Below are 21,189 nucleotides of genomic sequence, written 5' to 3'. Positions count from 1 at the left end.
AGTGAGTATATACAGAAGGCAGTTTGAGAAACAGGTTTGGAGCTCAGGAGAAATAATGACCCAGAAATAGCAATGATATGTTTTGCGAAATTTACCGTATATCATTGAGGAATTAACAGCGAACACTTTTTTTTTCTTCCAGTTTAATTGAGGCATAACTGACACACCGCACCGTGTAAGTCTAGGTGTAGAGTATAATGATCTGACTTACATACATCGTGAAATGATTATCACAGGAAATTAGTGAACGCACATCTCATACAGATACAAAATTAAAGAAAAACATTTTTTTTAGATGAGAACGCTTATGATTTACTCTTTGAACAGCTTTCATGTATAGCATACAGCCGTGCTGACTATGTTCATCCTGTTGTACATTACGTCCCGTGTACTTATTAATCTTATAACCAGAAGTTAGTACCTTTTGCCCGCCTTTGTCCAGTCACCACCCGCCTCTGGTAACCAAGAGTCTTATCTCTGTTTCTGCGAGCTTGCTTGTTTTTGAAGTACAATTACCTTACGACACCGTGTTCATTGCCCTTACACAACGTGGTGATTCAGTATTTCTGTCCATTTTTACACATAAGCCTAACTCGTGACTCTGTTCTTCTGATGGAAAGGCTACCTTGTCAGAAGACTGTCACCTGATGACTAGCTGTGGATAGATGTGTTTTCCCTGGGTGTCACCAGCTGTCACGCGACCCCCTGAGTGGTGGGGGCCGTGGAGGGTGATGATGAAGCAGAGAACGTTTTATTCTTTCCTGGTTTTTTGAGGTATAGTTGACATAACATTAGATTCACTTCAGGTTTACAACATAATGATTTGCTATTTGTATATAATGTAAAATGATACCATCTGTCACCACACGAGGAACATGTGTTTCTTTTTCCAATACAGATAATTTGCTTGTGCAAGGACCAGTGGCTACACTCACTGCCAACAGAGTTTGGGGAGTGTTACGAGGTAAGTTCTTCGTAGTTTCATTGTTATTTTCTAATAAGGAAATAGTTTCAGTTGCCACTTTGGGAAATCAAGCATATTAATAGCAAGACTTTGCTTCCTTGGGCTCTTTATAGATTTTTGGGTATTTCCAAAACAATTTCCATTAAGTACTGTATATACCAGTTAGAGAAAGATTGTTTATATATACCGCTTAATGAAAGATCACTGGACCCTCTACAAATGTCTGAAGGTTACTGCATTCACAGTGCTGCGATTCCTTGATGTTCTTGGACTGTAATATTCATAGAGTCATAAATGGCCCTGATCTGCTCCAGTTAGGTTTTGTTTTATCATTCGTCCCCTCTTGCCACCTTCAGTAGCAAGCATGTCCTTTCTGCATTTGATTTATTTATTAAACAACAGTATACTCATATTTTTTCCTGTACCAGTCTATTAGTGCAGAAACAGAAAAACAAAGAGGAAAATCATGTTCCCAGTAAAACATGTGCAGCTCTCCATGCATGGTGGTGTTTCCTGCTTGATATGCTAAGACGCTCATGAGCTCAGAGCAGCATAAACGCGTGTGCCATGGCATGGAGAGTCCCTGTCGACTCAGCTTGGTTCTTCTCCAGTGTCTCCTTTCAGGAGTGGAGTTGTACTTGATCTCATTACCCATTTTCACCTGAATCCAGTGGGGAATTGGACGATTCTGTTTCTTGGCCAGGAATGATTTGATCCTGGGAGTCTCAAGAAGAGTTCAGGAACAGAGTCAACCACACACACTATGAAGACCTAGAAAAGAAGAGAACCCTTCCCCCATTTTAAATTCCCATGGATTTAGAAGTATAACAAAGTTTGCAGAAACGTTGTGAAAAGATAAAAATATACTCGAGAGTGATTGGAGGCAGTGAGCAGAGGAGAACATTAAAAGCTTTTCCCGTGACTTTCAGTCTGAACTTCAAAGTTCAGGCATTGGAACATTTACTTTTGCTGTTCGAAAGCTGCTTTGACTTCTTCTTTTAAGAGGATAAGAGTTTGTTTTACTGGCTTCCAAATTAGTATAGCTTTGAAAGAGGAGAAGAATGATTTTCTTTAATGTAAGCTAGGCAGCCAAAGTTACAGTAATTAAAAGGAGAGAAGGCTTTGGATTTGCTCAGGTTGAGTGTTATTTAGAATAAAGTAACGACTGTTAATGCTGTGTTTTACATCATAGTAATAATGGTATGACTGTGATCTTATTCAAATAGTGATGTGAAAATAGCTATAGAGACTTACCGCAAATGTAACTACAGATATTATCTTCTAGATTATTTACATTTAATGGGATGTGATGTTAAACTTTTACCAGTCTGGTCTGCCTGTCTTGTCTGGGGCCTGTTAGGGAAATCAGCTTTATTGATCTCTGTCCTGATCCACATAAGAAGTTTTGGGAGCATTTGGTGAATCTAGTCCAGAAGTCCTTATTTTCCACTTACTGTCAGACTTTGAAAGTAACAAATGTGTCATAAATGATATTTGAGTGTACTGCCACTTAAGAGAAAATTCCAAAGTTATTCTGTATTTTGAGGTAAGAGGGAGGCATAGCGAAAGCAACTTTGAACTTTTTATTCTTTCCTAATTTTTTTGAGGTATAATTGACATAAAATTATATTAGTTTCAGTTTTACAACATAATGATTTGATATTTGTATATAATGCAAAATGATGACCACAGTAAGTTTAGTTAGCATCCGTCACCACACATAGTTAGGAAATAATTGTTTTTTTATGATGAGAACTTCTGAGATTTCCTCTTTTTAGCAACTTGCAAATAGGTAGCACAATATTTATTAATTACAGTCACTATGCTGTGCCTCACGTCTCTAGGACTTACGTATATATGAAAGATTGTACTTTCTGATCCCCTTCACCCATTTTGCCCACCCCCTACCCCTGCCTCTAGTCACTACCCAACTATTCTTCGTGTTTATGAGCTTGGTTTTGTTTTTCAGATTCCACATCTAATGGAGATCATGTAGTGTTTGTCTTTCTCTGTCTTATTTCATTTAGCATAATGGCCTTAAGTTCCATCCATGTTGTCACAAACAGAAAGATTTCCTTCTTTCTGTGGCTGAATAGTATCCCACTGTATACATATGCACACTGCATCTTTATCCATTCATCCTTTGACGGATAGGTTGTTTCCATTTCTTGGCTATTGCAGTTAATGCTGCAGTGAACACAGAGGTACATATATTTGAGGTGGAGAGACTTAGAGTTTTTGTTTTCTTTGGATAAATACCCGGACGTTGAATTGCTGGATCATGTGGTAGCTGTATAGTGGCTTCACCCGTTTATATTCCCATGAACAGTACATAAGGGATCCTTTCACTGCATATCCTCGCCAACACTTGTTCTTTTTTTGTTTTTTGATCATGGCCATTCTAACAAGCCTGAGGTGATAGGTCCCTGTGGTTTTGGTTTGCCTTTCCCTGATGGTTAGTGATGCTGAGTACCTTCTCATTTACCTGTTGGCTATTTATGTGTCTTCCTTGAAAAAAATACTTGTTCACAATCTAATACCCATTTTTTAATTGGACTGTTTGTTTTTTGCTATTGAGTTGAGTTCTTTATATATTAACCCCTATCGATACATAATTTGCAAGTATCTTCTCCCCTTTGGTAGATTGTCTTTTCATTTTGTTGATGGTTTCCTTTGCTGTGCAGCTGCTTTTTACTTTGGTGTTGTCCCATTTATTTTTGCTTTTATTTCTTTTGCTTTTGGCATCATCTCCTAGAAATTAATTCATTTTTATTGTTTAGTAGAGTTCATTTGGAGAAGGCAATGGCACCCCACTCCAGTACTCTTGCCTGGAGAATCCCTTGGATGGAGGAGCCTGGTAGGCTGCAGTCCATGGGGTTGCACAGAGTTGGACACAACTGAGCGATTTCACTTTGACTTTTCACTCTCATGCGTTGGAGAAGGAAATGGCACCCCACTCCAGTATTCTTGCCTGGAGAATCCCAGGGACGAGGGAGCCTGGTGGGCTGCCGTCTATGGGGTCGCAGAGTCGGACATGACTGAAGCGACTTAGCAGTAGTAGCAGCAGCAGCAGAGTTCACTAGTGAAGCCTTCTGGTCCTGGCCTTTGTTTGTTGGACATGTTTTATTATTGTTACCATCTCCTTGCTAGTAATGAGTCTCTGATTCTGTTTCTTCGTAATTCAATCTTGGTAGGTGTTCTTTCTGGGAGTTTATTCATTTCTTCTAAGTTGTCAAATTTGTTGGCATATAATTGGTCATAGCAGTCTCTTATAATCTTTTGTGGTTTTGTAGTATGTTGTCACATCTTCTCTGTTATTTGAGTTTGAACCACAGGGAAGCCTTGGAGATACAGTGGGTTTGGTTCTAGAGTGCTGCAGTAAACTGACTATCTCAATAAAGGGAGTCACACAGATATTTTGGTTTCCCAGGGCATATAAAAGTTATGCTTACACTATTCTGTAGTTTTTCAATAGTAGAGTGCAACAGTAGTGCACTAGCATTATGTCTTAAAAATAAGTACATACCTTAATTTAAAAATTGTTGTCATTGTTTAGTCAGTAAGTCGTGTGCGACTTTGTGACCCCATGGACTGTAGCCTACGAGGCCCCTCTGTCCATGGGATTTCCCCGGCAATAATACTGGAGTTGGTTGCGTTTCCTCCTCCATTTAAAAAATACTTTATCGGTGAAAAACAGTGATCATCATCTGACAATAGCAGGGTTGCCACAAACTTTTGATTTGTAAAAACAGTATCTGTGAAATGCAAGAGACTGAATTATGATAAAGTGAGGTATACCTGTATTCTTAGGTTAAAATTTTCCTTGGCAATATAGTTGTCAGGTAGAATCATGAATTTTGGTAAAGTCAAGGCTAGATAGAGGAAGTGGCTTATAATATAGGCTGACTTTATTTTTCTGGGCTTCAAAATCACTGCAGATGGTGACTGCAGCCATGAAATTAAATGATGCTTACTCCTTGGAGGGAAAGTTATGACCAACATAAACAGCATATTAAAAAGCAGAGACATTACTTTGCCAGCAAAGGTCCGTCTAGTCAAGGCTATGGGTTTTCCAGTAGTCATGTATGGATGTGAGAGTAGGACTATAAAGAAAGCTGAGCACTGAAGAATTGATGCTTTTGAACTGTGGTGTTGGAGAAGACTCTTGAGAGTCCCTTGGGCTGCAAGGAGATCCAACCAGTCTATCCTAAAGGAGATCAGTCCTGGATGTTCATTGGAAGGAATGATGCTAAAGCTGAAACTCCAATACTTTGGCCACCTGATGCAAAGAGTTGACTCATTGGAAAAGACCCTTATGCTGGGAAAGAGTGAGGGCAGGAGGAGAAAGGGATGACAGAAGATGAGATGGTTAGATGGCATCACTGACTCAATGGACATGGGTTTGGGTGGACTCTGGGAGTTGGTGATGGACATGGAGGTCTGGAGTGCTGTGGTTCATGGGGTTGCAAAGAGTTGGACACGACTGAGTGACTAAACTGAACTGAACTGACAGGGAACAGTGCACATGAATAAAAAAAGTCTCTGCAGGTATAAATAAAACACTGTTTAAGTTGGGCCTTTATGATTTCATGTTTTTTTTTCTGAGCCTCTTAGCCCTCTGTTAAGTTTAGGTACTGATAGCTTATGGTGAAAGGTGTTGGATTCCTGATCTCCAAAGATTTAACTTTGGGATCAGGGACCAGGCTTGATCACTCAAGAGCTTTTGTGTAGAGGAGTTTTATTAAAATGAAAATGGGACAGAGAAAGCTTCTGACACAGACATCAGAAGGGGCGTGGAGAGTGCCCCCCTCCCTACTGTTAGCAAGGGAGTTATATACTTTTTAAATTAGTTATTAACAATAAATCAAAGAATGTCTCAAGGTTGTAAAAATTTTTCCAGACCCACTCCCACAATTTACATTTTAGGATAACTGGATTAGAACTTAACAACAGAAAGATCCTACCAGACCAGAATTAGTCAGGAAGTTTTCAGGAAGGAGTTTAAATTGAGTTATTTCTTGTGTAATCATTAGTTCCAGGCTTAAAGAAAAAAAAAAAAAAAAACTTTTTATGTGCCTAAAACTAAGGAATGTAGAGAAAAAAAAAAGTTTGTCCTTTCCTCCTCAAGAACCCCTTGCCCCTCTCTGCTCGGGGCCCTTTGGACCTCTTATCAACCTGCCTGGGAATTGACTTTCTCAGTACCTGCTAAAGTGCCTATAATATTTTATTATAAAAACTCTTATAATGCTATTAAATTTATTAAGGTAATTTTATTTTCTTAAATCACTATTTGTGTGTTTATCATTCAAACACAAACACGGGTATGGGTACAATAAAGTAAAGCTTTTTTTTTTAATAGCAACGGGGATTTAATTGAGCTTTGATTTTAGAGAATGTGACAGAGTATAGCATACTTAATTTTATTTACCTTTTCTGGTTATGGTTCTATGTTTGGATAATATATCTTGTATTGTCTCCCTTATAAATTAATGTAATAAATTATAAATTTTATTTTCCTCAGGTTTAGAGACCTTTAGCCAGTTGATTTATCAAGATTCTCATGGGGCTGTAAGTATGATTATTGTATGTTACTAACATTATTGGGTAGACATAATAAAACATTCTATAGGAAAAATGTAAACTTTTAGCTATTTATTGTATCTTGAATGTTTCTTCTCCCCAAGTGTGTCTCTTAGATGGTAAATATAATTTTTATACTTTGTTTGGTTTTAAATTAATTTCTTATCCCATACTTGCATAGACAGCTATAATCATCATTGAACTGGAGAAAATTCTAAAAATAAATAAAAGTTTTCTTTTGTCTTTTAGTTCACTGCCAATGAATCCAACATTGTAGATTCTCCCAGGTTTCCTCATAGAGGAATTTTAATCGATACATCTAGGCACTTTCTGCCCGTTAAGACTATTTTGAAAACTCTGGTAGGTAATTATGTTAATCCATTGTCTGTTCTGAAGAAGTGTTCTTTTATGTTGTTACTTTATGTTGGTCATTATGCTGTTGTGCTGGTTGGAACAAGGGATTCATTTTCCATATACTAATATATTTCCTCTGCAGAGAAGTGGGGGCCCCCCTAGGGAATCACCCTCTTGTTTTCATTGAGGTGGGAGAGAGGCTAACCCAGTATTCAGTCAGCATTGTTAAGAAAAACACTCAGTTTTAATGCTGCCTATTGGCCCTCTATGTAAATCTCAATTGTCAAATAATCATGGGTCGAGATTTTTCACGAGGAATACATTACCTCTAGTTGCTGCTGCTGTTGCTGTTGAGTTACTCCGTCTGACTCTTGTGACCCCATGGACTGTAGCCCACCAGGCTCCTCCGTCCATGGGATTTCCCAGGCAGGAATACTGCAGCGGGTTGCTATATCCCTTTCCAGTTACTGACCATTAATTTTGTGACTTCCACTTACGTTTTTCAAGTGGTCTAGAAAGGAATCTGAGAGCAGCTTTGTAACTAAGAAAATGTTCCAAAGAAATATGGAACCTCAGGCGGGGGGAGCTGGGAAGCAAAGTTGACGTAACTCTTCTCTTACTGACTTTCTATTGGTTCATCTCTCCCATCACTGTCAGTTTATGGGGATCAGGAAGTTTTCCTGTACCTTCACCAAATCATTTATGAACATAGCATGCTATAAAAAAGTTTTTTTTACATTTCCATTAAAACCTTGATTTTTTTCTTCAAAAGATATAATTGTAATTTTTAATGAAAGAAATACAGGCTTAGCATTAAAAAAAAAAAAGTTTGAACATAGATATACATAAAATAGTGATCCCATAATCTCATTTACCAAAGACTGACAAATTTTTATGTTCCATTTATCTCATTTTAGACTTGAAGAATGAATTAACATATGATTCTTTTCTATTGAATATAGTTGACATACAATATTCTGTTACTTCCAGGTATACTAAATCATGGTTTGACACTGGCATACCTTATGAAATGACCACCAGGATAAGTCTGGTATCCATCTATGCCCATATAGTTACTACAATATTATTACATTCCCAGGGCTTATTTACTGCGTAGCTGGAGGTTCTTTCCTCATAATCCTCTTCACCTATTTTCACCCACCCCCTTACCCTCCTGGCAACCATTCTCTGTATTTGAGTCCGTTTTTGTTTCATTTTGCTTTTTAGGCTTCACAGATGAGCGAGATCCTTGGTATTTGTCTTTCTCTGATGTATCTCTGATGTGTTTAACATAATATCCTCTAGAGTTACCCATGTTGTCACAATGGCAAGATTTCAATTTTTTTATGGCTGAGTCTACTCTATTCTGATTGGAGAACTTGGTCTGTTTACATTTAAAGTTATCATTGATGGATATATACGTACTGTCATTTTGTTAATTGTTTTGGGTTGTTTCCGTAGTTCTCTTTTGTTCCTTTTATCTTCTTTTGCTCTCTTCCCTTGCCATGTGATGGCTATCTTTAGTGTTATGTCTGGATTCCTTTCTTTGTGTGTGTACCTATTAATAGGTTTTTGGTTTGTAGTTACCATAAGGTTCCTATATAACAGGCCCTTTCTCCTATGGGGGCTGCTACTCCATGGGTGGGCGGAGCTGGGCCCTGGGGCAGCTGCCTGTGGGACTCGCTTCTGGGCCTGGCGCTGGCCTGTTGATGGGCACTTGAGTCTCTGGTGCTGACAGTCTAGAGTGAGGACTCCAAGATAGCACTTGACATCACCAGTGTCAGCAAGCTCCCCAGATGGGTCCCTCTAGTGCTTTTGTTCCCAAGGGGATTCCTGGTGGTCTCCTGCCTCTCTGGGAGGCTAACATCGGCAAGTGGTTCTGACCCTGGCTTCTTAAAAATTACTGCCTCTGCCTTGGGACTAGAGTCTGTGAAATTTGAAAAGCACAATCTGTCTCTTGTAGCTCTTCAGCTCTCCCGTATTCAAGTCCTGCTGGCCTTCAATGCTAGATGTTTTGGGGGGCTAACTGTCCCAGTGTTGGACCCCCTGGTCTGCAGAGCCTGATATGGGCTCGGATTCCTCACCCCTTTGGGGAGAACCTCTGCAACTGTGATAGCCTCCCATTTGTGGGTCATCTACCCAGGACTGTGGGTCTTGACCCACCTACTTGTCTCCTTGTGTTTCCATCTTTATATCTTGAGTTCTGAAGACATCATTTCTGCTAGCCTTCAGGTCCTTCTCATCAGTAATTGCTCTTAATAGTTGTAATTTTGCTGTTTATGGCAGAAGGTGAGTAAGAGGGTCTTCCTGCTCCACCTTCTTGCCACATCTTGAGGAGGGAGGCTATATGTTCTGATTCTCTGATAGGGAAAGTCTCTCCACTTATTTTCCATTTTCTTCATATCATCTTTTATATTTTACGTACATAGTATATTGTTTATTCCTCCAGAGTGTACATAAAATCAGTGTCAGTGTCCCCCAAATTTCTGAGAATGTTACTTGGATTTGTGCTGTGTGTGTACTGAATTTCTTTGATTTGTAAGAAAGAGTTGGCACTAAAATCTCAGAATTGTGGGAATTGTAAATCCCATTTTTCCTCTGCTCTATTCCCGAACACCACAGTAGTGGTAGCCAAGAGCTACTGGGAATTTATGAGCTAGCTCTCTTCCAAAAGGGGAAAGTTAAAGTTTTAATTTATGATATGCATTGTGTATAGGCTTTTTGAAAAGTGAAAAGAAATTTATACTTCCTCACATCCTTCCCTTGTTGAAAAGGAAATTTTAAAAGGAAACAGACATATTGGAAACAATCCTGGATATAGATAAGTATTAATAAATTGGAATGTATATCTGTGATATGTAATTATTTTTCCTTTTCCTCCCCCCACTGGGTTTGTTCTTTCTGAGTCTGCTTTTTTTTTTTTAATTATAGTCACTAGTTTGTTGTATGTTTTAGAGTCCACATACAAGTGCTATCACAGTTTTTATCTTTCTCAGTATGACTGACTTTACTTGGTATAATGTCCTCCAAGTCCATCCATCTCGTAGATAGCAAAATTTCATTCTTTTTTATTGCAGAGTAGAATCCCATTATATACAGAGAAATGTATATCCACTACATTGTGTCTACCCACTACATACACTGCATCTTGATCCATTCATCTGTTAATGAACACGTAGGTTGCTTCTGTATCTTGGCAATTGTAAATAATGGGGCTGTGAACACTGGGGTGCACATATCTTTTTGGATTAGTGTTTTTGTTTTGGGGGGTATGTATACCAAGAGGTGGAATTGCTGGGTCATACGGTAAGTTTTCTTTTTAGTCTTTCGAGAAACGTCCAAACTGTTGTCTGTACCAATGTACATTCCCACCAAGAGTTTATGAGGGCTCCCTTTTCTCCACATTCCCACCGACATTTCTTGTGTCCTTTTTGATAATAGCCATTGTGACAGGTATGAGTTGATAATCTCATTGTGGTTTTAAGGTGTATAAATTTTCAACTTGTTTGCTTGCAGGATGCCATGGCCTTTAATAAGTTTAATGTTCTCCACTGGCACATAGTGGATGACCAGTCTTTCCCTTATCAGAGCATCACTTTTCCTGAATTAAGCAATAAAGTGAGTAATTCATGTTATTGTTGTTGGTATATAAAAAATTTTGGTATGGTTTCCTTAGAAGTTTGAAGCTTAAATGTTTCTTGTGCAAAAGTTAGATATTCATGGCTTTAAATTTTTAATATGCTATTGCTGAGCATTTTAGGTCCACAAAACTGGTCTGCTTTTGTAATTGTTATCGTAAATGTAAACATTTATGGGGCTATAGAAATACAAATTTAAAAGCTTAATGGATGTAGGAGACCTGAAGCTTTTGTGATTAACATAAAGTTAAATAATTATATTTATCAAGTAGCCCAACTGTATAAGTGTTTTAAACAGAATTGTTCTGAATTCTGTAAATGACAACTTTTCTCTCTAAAAAACTGTATGAAGTAGGGAATCTTAAGAGATAATGGCTCCTTCGCAGAAAATAATGGTTTTAGCAGTGTTCAAGTTGACTGAGTTGTGGAGCAGTGGCGCAGGGCGCCAGCCTCCCTGCTGCCTCACTGAGCCCTGTGCTGCAGAGCTAGCCACTGGCAGCAAGAGAAGCTGCATGCCTCATGCAGAGCTGTAGTTATGAAGGGGCAGAGCCAAGACCCTGAGTCAGTCCTCTGGTCACAATTCCAAAGCTTTCCTTAAAGTTTTGATGTGGTTTGGATTGAAATCCTGGCAGCACTCCTGTTGTTGTTTGCTTTTAATATGGAAAGCTCCAAACATATACAGAAGTAGGACTTAATGAATTCCCACTTCCTCATCGCTCAGCTTCAATAAAGTAATGGCCAATCCTACAACACCTATATCCCCTCCACCATTATTTTGAAGGTAATCTCAGACATCATCTCTTATTGGTAAAAAGGCCTGTTTAAAAATAACTCCTTATCACAGCTAAAAAATTAGCCATAATCCAGATAGCCAATCATTATTCCTGTATGCCCAAGTGCCTTTTTCTTTAAAACAATTGTTTTATTTGCAGTGGGATGCAAATAAACTCCATACATTGTGGTCAGTTAATATTTCTGTTCTCTTTAGATCTATGGGTGCCCATCCCTGACCATGTCTTTTTATTTTTCTTTTATTATTTTCATTGAGGAAACGAAGCTCAATTTGTCCTGTAGTTTTCCACAATCTGTGTTTTGTTGATTGCCTTTCCAGTGTCAATATGTTCTTTTGTCCCCTGTATTTACTATAAACTTAGATTAGGTCTTGATTCAGATTGGATGTTGGGATTGGGGAAGACAAGACTACTTTTTAAGGAGCTGAGCATTTATTTATATTTATATATTTATACCTTGAGAGATGTGCCATATTAACACTTTTAATGGACCTTTATTTACCACTGATACTGACTTCTAATTTTTCAAGAACATAAAACAGGACCAAAGGTAATCTTTAATTAAAAAGAAAAAAATCGGCATCTCAAGGGGAATTTTTACTGCTGGCAGTAATTAAAGTGATCTTGAACGCCAACAGCTATGTTTTGTAATAATGTGTGAATTTTGATTCTAAAACTGACAAGGGCATTATATTCAGAATTTTCACTTTGGAGTAGAACCTTTTATTTCTGTTCTGTCATACAGTCACATGAGGTTGAAATAGCGTGATGGTAAACATTGCTAAAACAAGGTGCTGGTTCTGTCAATAGATAGTTCTGTCAGTAAATCTGGAATTAACCCAAAGTGTGGTGAGAGCTTACTGATAAGATACAGTAAACAGATAATTTAAATGAGTCATCCAACATTACATAAGACGTTAATACTTTATGATACCTGAAAAGTCTGTTGGCAGATACCAAAGTACAAACAGAACCATAAGCAGCTCATATATTTTAATTTTAATAAATGTGACTTTTGCAGGGAAGCTATTCTTTGTCTCATGTTTATACACCAAACGATGTCCATACAGTGGTTGAATATGCCCGATTCCGAGGGATTCGCGTCCTGCCAGAATTTGATAGCCCTGGACATACGGCATCTTGGGGAAAAGGTAAGGAGTGTGTTTTTCGAGTTGCTAAAAGTGAACACGTGTGCTCCTGCATCTCATGACTTGGTGTTTACTTATATTGTTCTTACTTGTGATTTGCACAAAGGTAGCACTATTGATGGCTGTAATTCAATAACTAGTATACGTCTGCTGTGAGCAGGTCACTGTATCTAGCCATTGCCTAAAGTATAAACACAAGGGATAAAAGGAAACAAGAAATGATTACAAGTAGAATGTGAAAAGTGAGTTAAACAGTTACATGAATGAGGTAACACCTAAAATGTTCTTGAGACATCAAAGAATATATTCATGTTTCTGGTAGAAGGAATAACAGGAAAGGCATTTAGCTGCAGGACAGTGCATGAGAATTGCCATGCCCTTCTCCAGGGGATCTTCCCAACCCCAGGTTGAACCCATGTCTCCCGCATTGTAGGCGAATTCTTTACCTTCTGAGCCACCAGGAAAGCCCATGAATACTGGAGTAGGTAGCCTGTCTCGAGTGGGTAGTACTGGAGAAGGGTTTCCAGGTGATCTTTCCAACTCAAGAATCAAACCTGCGTCTCCCGCATCGCTGGTGGATTCTTCACTGCTGAGTGCTTAAGAACTGCTTCTGGAGCTAGACTGCCTGGGATTTGAGTCCTGCTTCTGGCACTTATGGGCTTCCCTGGTGGCTGAGATGGTAAAGAATCTGCCTGCAATGCAGGAGGCCCAGGTTTTATCCCTGGGAGGTGAAGATCCCTTGAAGAAGGGCATGGCAACCCACCTCAGTATTTTTGCCTGGAGAATTCTGTGGACAGAGGAGCCTGGCAGTCTACAGTCCATGGGTAGCAAAGAGTCTGACACAAATGAGTGTCACCTTCACTTTTTATTTTCTCACATTTATAAACTGAGTGACCCTGGGCAAGTTATAGAACATCTCATTCTCAGACTTCCCATCTCTAAAACTTGGGGGCTGACTGAGTCCAGCAGGAGAGGGACGAGAGACTTGGTGGGATGGTGACTGGCTTACCAGAATGTGACAACTGGGAAGCTACAGGAGTTGGGGGAGAGAATCTGGTTTCTGTTAGGTTGTATTTATTTATTTGGGCCGCGCTGGGTCTTGTGCCGCGCAGGCTCTCCTCTGGTTGCAGCGAGCGGGGGCTGCTCTCTGGTTGTGGCAGGGGGGCTCGGAAGTTGTGGCGCATGGGCTTAGTTGCTCCGCGTGTGGGATCTTCCCAGACCAGGGATCGAACCTGTGTCTCCTGCACTGGCAGGCAGATTCTCTCTCTCTGACCCACCGAGGAAGCCCTGCTGGATTATATTTGAAGTGAAGCTAATTGTGTTCAGCAGGGAGTTTGAAATATGGATTGAAACTTGAAAAAAAAGACTGGGGCAAGCTGAAGATTTGGGAGCCCTTAATATTTGAGCTAGTATCTGAAATGTGTAAAATCTCAGAGAGGCTGATGGAAACGGAAGCAAAGCGGCACAGGGGCAGTATCCAGAATTAGTTCTCCCTTTTCTTATCTGAAGAAATTACCAAAGCAACTCTGAGTAAACACGCTTATCTTTTTTCTGTATAAAATCTCTTTACTGTCTTTAACGAAATAAAGTAGTATAATCATGTGCAAAGCCTTGTCTTTGTGCCTTAACGTCTGCTTTAGGAAAGATTCTCCGTGTTTCCTTCCAGGCCAGAAAGACATCCTGACTCCATGTTATCACGCAAGCGAGCCATCTGGGACTTTCGGACCTATAAACCCTATATTGAATTCAACTTACAGCTTCCTGTCTAAACTTTTCAAAGAAATTAGTACTGTGTTTCCAGATGAATTCATTCATCTGGGAGGAGATGAAGTAGATTTTAATTGTTGGTATGAAAATCTGTTAACTGCCCCCCTCCTCTGCTTTTCTAAAACCTGTTATCTTTGAAGTGGGTGTAGAAGTGTCCCTGGAAAAAGGGAAGACTTGGGGGAACATCTCTGTGAGGTGTTAACCTCGGACCACAACTCCTAAGACGGTGAATTGTTTACAGAATTCACACACTGATGCTATTAACAGAAGCCTGTAGGAAGGAGAATTAAGATGCAGAAGAAAATGGGAATTAAAAAAAACACTAAATAGAGAACAAGAATAGCTTTGGTGAAGAGGATAATGATTAAGTGGGAGAGATTTTTCTAGTGAAAGTCTTCTGTGCAAATAGCCTTAGATGGAAGAAAGACATGGGAGCTTAGGGAAAGCCATTTTTACAGGATATCAGCTTCTAAAAAAATTAATTGCAGTGGAAAGTTAAGATAACTCATAATTAAATTTTATACTTATTTTTTAGGTATAATTAGGCTTATTTTAGACATAATTGGGCTTATTTTGCTCTTTACAAACTTTAATACCAATTTCCATCTGTATAAATGATGTTGGGGCTATCTGTTGCTTTAAAACAGATTGGGCATATTGAACTTTCAATGAAATTTTAATCACTGTTTTTGTTTAAGGGAGTCCAATCCAGCAGTCCTGAATTTCATGATGAACAAAGGCTTTGACAGAAATTTTAAGAAACTACAATCTTTCTATATGCAGATGTAAGTTATTGAAAGCCTACTTGTTTTTATTTCATCAGTGTCTTTTGTAAAAGTTTAAGCTCTTATTTAGGAGATCCAACCAGTCCATCCTAAAGGAAATCAGTCCTGAATACTCACTGGAAGGACTGATGCTGAAGCTGAAACTCCAATACTTTGGCCACCTGATGCGAAGAACTGACTCATTTGAAAAGACCCGATGCTGGGAAAGATTGAGGGCAGGAGGAGAAGGGGGCGATAGAGGGTGAGATGGTTGGATAACATCACCAGCTCGATGGACGTGAGTTTGAGTACTCTGGGAGTTAGTGATGGACAAGGAAACCTGGTCGGCTGCAGTCCATGGGGTCGCAAAGAGTCGGACACGACAGTGATTGACCTGAAGCTCTTATTTAGTACTATTTTATTTTCTCATTTTCTCTCCATTCCTTTTCAAAGTGTACATGTTATAATCTTTGTTACACAAAGTATAGATGAAAAATCATAAGGGAGGGTGCAGTACCCACTATTCTCTTTAAATCGATAACGTGGTAACTCCAGTCCTTTGCAGTGACTGTTGAGACGTAGGGTGGTAAGTTATCTGCTCTGTGAACTCAGCTGAAAACCCAGGCTACCCTGCAAAGGCTTCGTCACCGTCTAGCTCCTGGGATTCATTTTGTCAACTCCAGCATTGCTTTTTCTCTATACCTGTGCTGTCTGGTATGGCAGCCACAGCCACATGTGGCTGTTTGTATTTAAAGTATACTTGAAAAAGTTAAAAATTCAGTTCCTCAGTCACATTAGCCACATTTCACATGTTCAGGAGCCAACAGCTAGATGAGACTAGTGCTACCATACTGGAAAGTGCATATATAGAGCATTCCCTTCCCTGAAGATAGAGCTACTCAACAGTGCTGCCCTATGGTGAAGAGTAGGAAGCGTATTTTGTAAAGAGCCAGACAGTAATTACTGGCGACTTCACCGGGCACAAATGGTTCCGTGGGCTTCCCTGACGGCTCAGCAGTGAAGAATCTGCTTGCAGTGCATGAGATGCGGGTTTGATCCCTGGGTTGGGAAGATCCCCTGGAAGAGGCAATGATAATCTACTCGAATATTCTTGCCTAGAAAATCCCATGGACAGAGGAGCATGGTGGGCTACAGTCCATGGGGTCGCAAAGAGTTAGCCATGACTGAGCAAGCATGCATATAGCTGCATACTTTTAAAATATTTTTTAAAGCATGCTTTACCATGGGGTCGCAAAGGGTCAGATATGACTGAGTGACTTCAGTTCACTTTACCAATGTAAAAAGGGGCTTCCTTTGGGGCTCAGCTGGTAAAGAATCCACCAGCAATGCGGGAGACCTGGGTTTGATCCCTGGGTTAGGAAGATCCCCTGGAGAAGGGAAAGCCTACCCACTCTAACATTCTGGCCTGTTGCAAAGAGTTGGACACGACTGAACAGCTTTCACTTTACAAATACAAACACAACTCTCAGCTCATGAGCCACACAAACACATCCTGCAGGGTAGTTTGCCAACCCCTGCATTGAGCAGGCCCAGGTTCTAGCCTTTTCCTATTTAGCTATTCCTGTTTTGCATGATGCAGTCTGATTTTCGTTTTTCTTGATTTTTTAATCCTGCATAACACTCATTGTCTGAATGTCAGGAGATAATTTGTGAATTGATTGTCAGCACTGCTGGAAGTTATTTAGGTTCTGTCACAGGATAGTTTCTAGTTTCCTTTACTCTAAGGTACTCAATGAGATTAACCAAGATCGATGTTTGTACACTTCCTTATGAATTGCCACATCTTCCTATCTTTGGGGCATGCTTAGCTGATTCATTCTGCAAACGACTGTAGAACCCTTCTTCAGTTGTGTCAGGTTCTGAGCCATGTGCTAGAAAGAAGGAACCACAGGGGTCACCACCCAACTTTAGCTTGTTCTGCTACAAAGTTGTGCCGTACTGAAAGGCTCCTCAGGTGGCGCTAGTGGTAAGAACCTGCCTGCCAATGCAGGAGACACACGAGACATGGGGTCAACTTCTGGGTTAGGAAGATCCCCTGGAGGAGGGCATGGCAACCCACTCCAGTATTCTGGCCTGGAGAATCCCACGGACACAGGACCTGGTGGGCTACAGTCCATGGGGTCGCGACAGTGGGACACCGAAGCGGCTTCACACGCACATACTGAGAGGCATCTGTCAGTGTTGCAGTCTTTGGTATAAAATGTGCATTCTTTACACACACTGCTAAGTTTGTGATCTGAAATAACTTTGTAATTTTTTTCAATGGTAGGGTTTTGGATATGATTTCAGCCATGAAGAAGAGATCCATAGTCTGGCAAGAGGTTTATGATGATGAAGGCAAGGTGAGAGGTTACTAATACTGCGTGTGGTTCTGATAATATGAGACTTAATACTCTTAACACCTTGGATGGAAGAACCCTAAGCTTTCCCTGTAATGCTGGGGGAGGTCAGCTTACCTTTCTGTTTACGCTGCTGGTAGGCAGGAGCCGCACACTGACACCAGTGACGATGGCATTTATCTGATTTCTTCCATTTACTTCATCCCTCAGTGCTGCCTCCTTCTCATCTCTCCCATCTTCCCTCCTCCCTCTCCATCTCATTCTTAGTAACAAAGTGAGGTTCTTTGAAAAATGTTCCTTTTTTCAGAAGGGCAGAACAACAGATAAGAATGAGTCTTTATTGCTGTTAAGGTAACCTTCGTTTTAAGTATCACTGTCAAGTACACTTTTTATTTTAAGGCATTTCTCTCTGACATAATCAGAATTCTTTATTTTCCTTTGGGGCAACTGAAAATTTGAAAGTCCAGCTACTTGTATTATCTTTCCAGAAGGGTTAGTGGCATCCTGTAAGTTTCAAAGTAAGTAAAATAGTGTGGTAGAAATGGGACTAAAGATTTAATTCATTACCTATGTGGTACTGTATATAGACAAAAGTTAAAAAGTTAAACATTAAGGTTTGATGAAATGCCTAAGTCCTTATTGCAAATAGCATTAGATATTGAGGGCAAAGAAGAAAATGTTGCTTTGTCAAGGATCTTAAAGACTTAGTTATTAGCTACAATGCCTTAGACTTTTAATTTCATCTGCTGTAGCTGGGAGACCTAATAATACATATTTCATTTGTAACTTTAATAGCTTATACCAGGCACAGTAGTTCAAGTGTGGAAAATGGACAACTTCGATAACGAACTAAGGAACATTACAGCAGCTGGCTTCCCTGTGATCATTTCTGCTCCTTGGTACTTAGACACAATCCATTATGGGCAAGACTGGAGAGAGTACTACTCTGTGGAGCCTCTTAACTTTCTGGGTAAGTGAAGCAACCACCATTACTTGACATGTTAGGTTGTACAAACCCTCCCCTCCCTCCAGAGAATCTTTATCTAGGTACCACCTACTATCCTCCCTTTTATCTTTGATCCTTGATTTTCCTTGTGTATAATCCAACAGACTGAACTCAGTATCATTTTAAACTTTGTGAAAGAAACCACATTCTTTCCTAAATGAAAGAACTTCTAAAGTAAGATTCCCTTACACTGATAAGACTTGTCACTATGCATTCAAAGAGGCCTGACTGCAGGAGCCTTGTCTCTCCTCTGAGCTTCCTCTGCAATGTAAGGCACCTAAGTAGGGATCTCGTCCTGTTCGGTGGCTTCCGGGTTCTGGGGAGGACGCGTCCTTGGGGTGGGCATGTCTGAGTGGTGGGGCTCTAGGCTCTCAAACCCCTTAAGAACAGTTCTGCTTTGTCCAGTTTTGTACACTAGACTTTAATATACAATTTCCTTTGAGGAAAAGTGTTCTGGTGTTTAAAAAGTTTCAAAACTGTAGGTCTGTCAGGAACTGTTTCTCTAAAAGCATTTTCTGAGAATCAAGAAGTCGTAATTACTGTAGATACCTAGTCTCTTTGACATCAGAAGACAGGTATTGAAGGCAGGAGTGGTGCTCACTCGTCCACCTTGCATTCCTTGGCACACTGTTCACAGGCAACCAGGGGAAGAGCTTCCGGTGTCCAAATAAGTTTGCAGAAAACCAAAATAAAATGGTCTCTTTACTACTGGCCTGCTACATTAGTCGACACACGCTAACAAATGCTCTGTGAACCACGGGGTCAGTTGCAGCAATAAAGCTTGCCACCATTTTTTGTGCCGCAGCTGTGAACTTCTCCCAAGGTCCTCCTGACTCCCAGAGAGAAGCCTTGCCCCAGGCTAATACCAGAAACCAGTGCCACCTCTGTGTGTGAGCCTCAGGTTCAGTTCAGTTCAGTTCAGTCGCTCAGTCGTGTCCGACTCTTTGTGACCCCATGAATCGCAGCACACCAGGCCTCCCTATCCATCACCAACTCCCAGAGTTCACTCAGACTCAGGTCCATCGAGTCAGTGATGCCATCCAACCATCTCATCCTCTGTCGTCCCCTTCTCCTCCTGCCCCTAATCCCTCCCAGCATCAGAGTCTTTTCCAATGAGTCAACTCTTTGCATGAGGTGGCCAAAGTATTGGAGTTTCAGCTTTAGCATCATTCTTTCCAGAGAACACCCAGCAGTGATCTCCTTTAGAATGGACTGGCTGGATCTCCTTGCAGTCCAAGGGACTCTCAAGAGTCTTCTCCAACACCATAGTTCAAAAGCATCAATTCTTCGGCGCTTAGCCTTGCAACCACCTAACTCACACCACTGACTGTAATCTAGGTACTCCGAAACAGAAACAGCTTGTCATTGGTGGAGAAGCCTGCATATGGGGAGAGTATGTGGATGCAACTAACCTTACTCCAAGACTATGGTATGGAACCTCCGGGAGGACGTGGACTAAGGGGCCTGAGTTTAAGCGGGAAAGCACTAGAAACTTGCCCAAGTGTGTGGTTTGCTTCTTGAAGGAAACATGAATTTAAATTGCCTTGGGGGATGTGTGGTTTCAATTTTAGGCCTCGGGCGAGTGCTGTTGGTGAGAGACTCTGGAGTCACCAAGATGTCACAGACCTAAGGGATGCCTACAGGAGACTAACAAGACACCGCTGCAGAATGGTCGGGTAAGACACATTTATTTGTCAGGCTAGGATACTGTTAAGTACAGGGTGATTTTTTACCTGATTTAGTGTTAGCTAGCTTATTGGGATTTTTTTCTTTCATTTTTGCTATAAATGGAAATGTATGTGACCTAACAGGTAGTGATCTAATTAGGAAAAATTAGCAACTGTTTCTCCATGAATTATGAATCCCTCTTTAGTAGTTTGTGGTATGGTTTAGTGATTCTGATTTGAGCTAAGTTTCTTAAGACAGACATGAATTAATCTAAAACATCTTTTGTTTATACTTTTCCTACAGACGAGGAATAGCTGCACAGCCTCTCTTTACTGGATATTGTGAGCATGAGGGCAGAATGTAAAAACGAGCTGGAACAGAAGAAAGATATGGGAAAAGAGCCCACAGTCACCCATACTACAATCAACCTGATTTTAACAATCATGTTTTTGAATAAAATATCTTTTTATTGATTGAACCTCCATCTTATTATACATTAGAAGGCTGACATCTTTCTTGTGAGAGAAGTGTAAAATCAACCAACCGAAAACCTTGTGGTATCTATCACTCAGTGTATTCCAAAAGACCGAATCTTAACTACCGACAGTAATAATTTACTAGATACACAATACAGCTCAGGTACATCACCAGTGCCACCGTCTGTTCAAGTTCTCTTTTAAATTGTTCTTACTGAAAACGAAGTAGGTAGGTGCTCCCGAGTTTCCCTCCAAGGACTTAGGACAGGCCATGTCTCTGGCTGAGCAGCGTACTTTGATCTTGAGGATTCATGGCTTGATAATTAGACAGCTCTAAGGCAAAAGTAGCTGAGCCTGATGTTAATGTTCGAAGCACAGTTGAATAACCCTAATCAAAATAATTTAAGTTAGTTATCTCTGCAAAGTTAAGCCTCAGATCTCTCCCTGCACATCATTTGACCATTATCAGGAAAAATTTGGTAAGTACTGTGGAGGACAGAAAACCAGGAGCAGGGGCCCGCTTCAGAAGCATCCCCCAGTCCCAACGTTTGGTAAAGACTGCTGGCACTCGGATGCCTGTCCCAGAGCAGGAGAAGCTGGCGGGGACAAGAATGACATGAAGAAATGCCTGAGAGCCAGCAACAGTGGAAGTAAATAAGTGCTTGGGATGGAA

The 21,189-nt window shown here is 40.3% G+C and overlaps 2 protein-coding genes across 9 annotated transcripts in view; one reads left to right on the top strand and one right to left on the bottom strand.

The window, feature by feature from the left end:
• The window catches only part of HEXB (hexosaminidase subunit beta), a 32,181-nt gene extending 11,663 nt beyond the window's left edge, over positions 1 to 20,518 (top strand). The window contains exons 3-14 of the mRNA XM_004016882.5: positions 899 to 964; positions 6,486 to 6,532; positions 6,794 to 6,904; positions 10,415 to 10,516; positions 12,349 to 12,478; positions 14,142 to 14,322; positions 14,941 to 15,027; positions 17,297 to 17,369; positions 18,162 to 18,336; positions 19,711 to 19,801; positions 19,944 to 20,048; positions 20,344 to 20,518. Coding sequence (XP_004016931.2) covers positions 899 to 964; positions 6,486 to 6,532; positions 6,794 to 6,904; positions 10,415 to 10,516; positions 12,349 to 12,478; positions 14,142 to 14,322; positions 14,941 to 15,027; positions 17,297 to 17,369; positions 18,162 to 18,336; positions 19,711 to 19,801; positions 19,944 to 20,048; positions 20,344 to 20,404 — 1,229 coding nt within the window. The 3' untranslated portion in view covers positions 20,405 to 20,518. The remainder of the gene's footprint in view (positions 1 to 898; positions 965 to 6,485; positions 6,533 to 6,793; positions 6,905 to 10,414; positions 10,517 to 12,348; positions 12,479 to 14,141; positions 14,323 to 14,940; positions 15,028 to 17,296; positions 17,370 to 18,161; positions 18,337 to 19,710; positions 19,802 to 19,943; positions 20,049 to 20,343) is intronic.
• Positions 20,487 to 21,189, bottom strand: part of GFM2 (GTP dependent ribosome recycling factor mitochondrial 2) — a 49,793-nt gene continuing 49,090 nt past the window's right edge. For all 8 annotated transcript variants that reach the window (XM_060400226.1, XM_060400227.1, XM_060400228.1 and 5 more), the window contains one exon: positions 20,487 to 20,904. In XM_060400226.1, the coding sequence (XP_060256209.1) occupies positions 20,776 to 20,904 (129 nt within the window). In that variant the 3' untranslated portion in view covers positions 20,487 to 20,775. The remainder of the gene's footprint in view (positions 20,905 to 21,189) is intronic.

This window comes from Ovis aries, chromosome 16, assembly GCF_016772045.2.
Source record: "Ovis aries strain OAR_USU_Benz2616 breed Rambouillet chromosome 16, ARS-UI_Ramb_v3.0, whole genome shotgun sequence".
In the NCBI taxonomy this organism is placed as follows: domain Eukaryota; kingdom Metazoa; phylum Chordata; class Mammalia; order Artiodactyla; family Bovidae; genus Ovis; species Ovis aries.
Note: the sequence above shows the minus strand (reverse complement) of the source record. Positions and strands in the feature narration are given on the sequence as shown.